General features: G+C 38.6%; 1 protein-coding gene across 1 annotated transcript; it reads right to left on the reverse strand.

Moving 5' to 3' along the window:
• Positions 1–4,470: 4,470 nt before the first annotated feature.
• sstr1b (somatostatin receptor 1b) lies at positions 4,471–5,856 on the reverse strand. The gene has a single exon (XM_044341491.1). The coding sequence runs from the start codon at positions 5,671–5,673 to the stop codon at positions 4,567–4,569; it is 1,107 nt and encodes a 368-aa protein (XP_044197426.1). The 5' UTR covers positions 5,674–5,856; the 3' UTR covers positions 4,471–4,566.
• Between the last annotated feature and the right edge of the window lie 331 nt (positions 5,857–6,187).

Raw genomic sequence — 6,187 nt, forward strand, 5'->3', positions numbered from 1 at the left:
TTTATAATATAATTTGACATAATTTCATGAGTAATTGTGCCAGGATCCACATTTCAACAGAGTAAATCAGTCAGTGAAGGACAGGCACAATCATCGGCCACACTCCCTCCACGGTCTGACAGTAACCGCAGCCAAGGTGCAATTTTATTATCTTGATTAGACTGACTGATTTAGTGTAATTGAAAGGCAACATACACCGTGAATGACCAGAGGAAGGTCCCTGCTAAATAAGTGCAGAGGAAATGTCAATCTCCACTTTCCATAGTAATGACACTTCATACACACGCCAGAAGAAATGGATGTGATGCTGGTGTGAGCTTGAGAGTGTTATTGATGTGATATACTCTGTTCAGCCAGAGTCCTCTGGGCTTATTCACAGTCTTCACACTTTGCACCAAACATGATTTTCTGTATACTTGTATACTATCTTGCGGTAGTGTTACATGTTATAGCAAGCCCTTTTGACATCTAATAGACTGACCATTTCTAGTTATCTTGCACAAATCTACATGTATGGTGATAATTACAATCTGACCAGTCAGCATTACAATTTAACATATTGTGTTCCAGGCAATAAGAATGATATTTAAAGACACCTCCAAACAAAAATCTTTTAAAGATACCTATAATCACATCACAGACATTGTTTAATTTATTAGACTGGTGGGATTCACGTTACATTCATAAACTGGCAATACATACCTTTTTGACTCATTTTAAAACTACTGAGACTATTTTAAAAAATATCTGATATTTTATTTATAAAAGTTGTTTAGATTTCTCTAAATCCATCTTTAATTACAGTACAGATTCCCCTCTGTCCTCCAGCAGGCTGTTTTGGAAGCTTTTTACAAAAAATCGGCATTATTAATGACCACCTTCACCCCCAGTCATTTGAAATACAGCCCAATGGATAATGCAGATTCCCTTACGCTGCATCTTTAACTGGAGTAATGTCCGCTGCTGGAGACGTAAGACAGTGTATAGCGTCTATGAAGCAGAGTCTGATCCTGAATAACGGGAAGAACCTGTCGTTGCACAGTTGAGATTTCAACAAGATGTTTTAGAACGGTAATATTGTTTCTTTGGCGTTCATACTGCAAGCCTTAATGCTCAATTTGGATTTATTGCTCAGATCTGTGGCTATTCACATGATGTTTTAAGCGTGGCCGATATCAAATATCAGTGTGAACTGGTCACGGTCCTGAACTGACCCACATGCGCAAAAGAACAATAACATTACATGCAGCACACTGTCATACAAAAGTAAACACGGAGGCCACTGAAGGCAACGTTTATGGTTTCATTTATAAGTTGACGTGCAGTGGAAGCCAGCAAAGTCATGAGCAGATGATATCAAGGATAAGGATGAGATCCAAATTTTTAATCATGGCTTTTTGTGGAACAATGGCTGCTACTTCTGTACGGAGGTTTATATGGATGCAGAGTTGGAGCCAGGAGTGGTGGGATCGTAATGTGAATGGCTTCACAGAAACAGATTTCATCTAAAATTTCAGGATGTTAAGAGGGAGCAGCATGTTTGTATTCACCGAGTGACGTAAAAGTCACATGAATTCCAATATGACTGTTCGGACTGAGGTCATATTGCAAAAAATCAGACCTGTATCTGATTTAGGACAACATATGAAAGTGGTCCAAATCAGACTTGAAAAGATTAGATTCCATGTGATTTATGCTGTTCACACTGTCATGGAAAAAACAGATCTGAGTCACATACAGCATGAGCAGAAAAATCAGATTTTGTCCCTTTTGCCTGCAGTCTGACTGTAGCCTTTCTTAACAAAATACAAGTCATTTTTTCAAACGTAGCTGGACATATATTATATCCCTTTAGCTGAGTAACAGAAAGAAACAATGTTTACAAGTGCACTTGTTTTAAAACTTCATCCAAAGATTGATATGAAACAGTAGAAAATCCTGGGATGTACTGAGCCTCGTTAAGCAGACAGTGGGCTGTAAAATGTGCCGAACAAACACACAATCACTTGCTGACAACGGAGAGAAAATGGTTTCTAAAAATGAAGATCTGTTATGCAATCTGGGCAGCGGTGGGTTCATTCTAAAGCTTCAAAGCATATTTGATTTGACTTTCTGATGTGACGTAGTAACAAGTATCACCTCAACACTGCTCGCTCTTGAGCCACAAATTTAAAAAATTTCAAATTACTTAAAAAAATTAAGGAGATAGAATTGAGTAAATTTGCAGCATAAGAGGGCCCCCACCATCATTCTAATCCATCCCAAAAGTCTTTTTTTTCCCACAATTCCAGCCCTTTAATATCTTCAGTGTCAGACATCTACAATTTCATTACTATGTAAAGTATAAGTATGTTTTAGACACCCACAAAGAAAATTAATTATTTAAATATGCTAAATTAAGAATTCCTTCTATTGAAATGATAACTGTAAATGTATGAAAGCTGTTGATCCCGTCAGTCTCAATATGTCATATCCACTTAGAGTAAATATCATATCCAAGATGTTTAACTTTTCCTGTAAGATTTATCTCTGAAATCAATTTTCCAGCTTCTCTCAAGACTCTATATAATCTATATCAGAAAAATTTGACATGAAGGCAAAAGTGAAGGCAAAAAGAATAATTTTGTGAGCCTTTGTAATTCAGAAACATGAAATCAACACATACATGATTTTTTTTAACCATTTCTGTCATTTTGTGCAACAGAAGCATAACAGCTCTGGCTCATTTTGCAAAGACACAGCTCAAATTTAAACAGATCTATCAACGAATAATGACCAAACATAGATACAGCAAATACAGAAACATACACATAAATAATCCAACATTATTTAGAGAAAAAGACTCACATTAATAATTTAAATGCTCTTGTCTGGGTGATATCCAGGGCTGGCACAAGCCTTTTTGAGGCCCTACACATACACGATACACCCTCCACCCACATTATAATACACTACTGAAGTGTGAAACTAGCACACCAGCACACTAAGAATTGAAGACTGGCAACAGTCGTCCTCTTTCCCCAAAAAATCAATTGGTAAACATTTTTTAATTCAAGTTTGCGTTGTACAAATCTGCGGAACACCTACATATAAAACATTTAGAAGTTTGAAAGTGAAATTTGAGCGATATCTGTTAATCACACTTTCTGTGTTATGTAGGGGGCCATTGTAAAATCAGTAAAAATATGTAAGATATTTAGATACTTATAGCCCCTAATAGCACACCTAAAATTAACAAATTTCCTCCCAGCTCACTGTTGAGGTTAGTCCCATTATTAGGTATTTTGTATATAAATAATATGTATAAGTTTTTCAAAACATAGAATAAAATTTATTTGATTTGCAGATGATATACATTATTTTGCTGTGGTAAAACCTTTAAAGAGTTGGCTTAATTTCAGACTAAAATCATAATCTTTGATAATCAAATAAAAACTTCAAGTGATGATAAAAGACCTTCAAACTGAAAGGTACAAATTATATGTAAATGCCTCTGTCTATATCCAAAAATGAGCAAAACTATGACTTGGAACATGCTTGTTTAAAGGGAGCCTATTATACTTTTCCTTATTTTCAGTCATATATATAATGTTATAAAGTCAGTTGTCCATATTAAACATGTCAAATAAACATGTAAACATATGTAGAAGTAATCCCTGTGAGCAAAAAGCACTGGCTTCAGACTGCTCCAACGTTTTTTTCTGTTCACCCGAGCCAACGTTGGCTCATGACAGATTTCTGTATATGGTCATCTGCTCCATGCACAGCGCACAAGTTCACTGCTCTGCTCTGCTAACATTATGGCATTTTTCCATTGTTTTGGGGGTAGTCATGCAGAGCCATGACTGGAGTTGAGCTAGCACGCTGAGTGTTTTTCCAATACACATCACTGCAAAGTAAAATAAGTAGTTTACCTGTTGAAGGTGAGCTGCTCATTGGCAGCTCTTCATCAAACATCATCATCAATGTGGCTGTTTCTTCTGTACTATCCCTCCCTGCATTATTTCTAACTGACTCGCTGAACAAAGAGCTCCAAATATTGCCAGATGTTATTGTGTCTGGTTTTAGTGCCACTACCAAAGCTCCACTAATTTGGTGATAAACATGTTTCATTTCTTGTACATAGTAATATATGCCTGTACAATAATATTTCATGTCTACATTCAGCTGTGCTTTACATCCTTACCCACTTAAAAACAGAATTATATACATCTTTTTTGTTGTCAGTTTTTCTCTCAACAAGCCAGAAATCTGGATTGGTTGCTGTACTGGGCATTTTTCTCCTCATCCACTTTCAAATCTGCGTGGCCTGTGATTCCCAAAACTCTAATGACACTTGAAATTTGAGTTTACATTTTGTCATCAGTTTTTGTATGGCATACTTGTGTGGTCCAGTGGGCATTACATGGAAATGATTATATATTCTAAACCCATAGTTTAGTTTTTTCATCACATATATATCAATCAAAACTAAACATCAATCTCCTGCAACTCCAGGAGATTGGTAAAGAAACTCTCCTTTACATCATGGTTGCTCCTTGTTTTAGGTCCTGTTCTGGTTGAGTGTTACACTGTGGTTGTACGGGAGGTATAAGTTCCATTCCGAAACACCATATCAGAAGCCATACAGTCTTTGGGAAAATCCAGAGGACTACATGTTGCTTGTCTCTTCAGTGCTACAGCACAGTAATCCACCTGCTCTGCATCCAGCCCAGATTCTAGCCACCGGAAACACACAATGCGTTGGAATGAACGCCGGAAATTGTCGGACACAAAGCCGTACAGGATAGGATTGGCACCGCTGTTTGCATAGCTGAGGATTACAAAAAGCTGAGTGACCATGGGGTCTGGCGGCCGGTGGAAAACACTGATCAGCTGGACGATGTAGAAGGGCATCCAGCAGAGAACAAACACTGCCACAACCAACAGCACCATGCGGGTGATCTTCTTCTCTGAGCGCCGCCGTTGAAGCCAGCCTGCTTTTAGCCCCACTGCTCGCATCCTGGCCACCATTAGGCAGTAGCATAAGCAGATAGCTCCAACCGGCAACAGAAAACCCAACAAGAAGGTATACACTACAAATGCCTCTGACCATGCTGCTTCAGGCCACAAGAAGTTACAGTCCACACCACCATCCTGTGCAGGAACAGTGTCTGCGAAGATAATGATGGGCAGGATGACTATGAGCGATAGCCCCCAGACACACACATTAACTACTTTGGCTACAGTGGGTCTGCGGTAGCGGGCCGCCTTGATTGGGTGGACCACTGCCACATAGCGGTCCACACTCAGCACAGTCAGGCAGAAGATTGATGTGAACATATTGATACCATCCACACTCAGAACCAACCTACACATCAATGACCCAAAGGGCCAGTGGCGAACGGCGGCTGATGTAGCTAGAAAAGGAACACTCAACATAAACAACTCATCAGCAATAGCTAAGTTAAGGATGTAAATGTTAGTGGCTGTTTTCATTTTGGCATATTTCAGAATAACATAGATGACCATGGCATTGCCAGTAAGACCTACACAACAGACAAAAGCATAGATGGATGGGATGATGATTTTACTGGCATCAGGCTCCTGGTAGTAGTCCTCGTAGTCCATGCTTGTGTTATAGGGTAGCCCTGTTGGATAGGACCCATAGTCCTGGCTCCCATTTAAATCCATTGTCACTTTTGGCTATATATGATGCTAACGTTAAGCTTGACTAGTGCTAGCCAATAGAGCTATAGAGAATTGAAGTGAAATCAAAGTTTGGGCTTCTTATAATACCACAAATTACCAAAGAGCCAACTCTGCAACATAACCTTGATCAACAGTAGGTTGTGCAGTCCCCTACATCTGTGTAGACAGGAATGATAAGTATGTGATGAAAGAAACCCTCACTGAGAGATTCCCTTGAGTTACAGAAGATCGTAGTTGGAAGTAGTGTCAGAACTTCAGCTCTCTATTGTCCTTTTAGTTTCTATTTTAATCCACAGAAGAGAGGATTGTGTTCATATCACTAAAGCAAATATATATATATATGTATGTTCTTAGTTACTGTCATCCAAGAGAGAAGAAAATATCCATTGTTCCTCCTTCTCAAAGTTAAGATGTCCTTGATTTTTCAGGGTCTCTTGTGTCTTCGCTTGTTGGGATTTCTCATTCCAAAGTCCAAACAAATTTGATCATTTTTCCT

Source organism: Thunnus albacares, chromosome 22 (genome assembly GCF_914725855.1).
Source record: "Thunnus albacares chromosome 22, fThuAlb1.1, whole genome shotgun sequence".
In the NCBI taxonomy this organism is placed as follows: Eukaryota; Metazoa; Chordata; class Actinopteri; order Scombriformes; family Scombridae; genus Thunnus; species Thunnus albacares.

Coding starts and splice junctions, on each gene's coding strand:
- sstr1b (XM_044341491.1), bottom strand. CDS start 5,673: ATGGATTTAAATGGGAGCCAGGACTATGGGTCCTATCCAACAGGGCTA.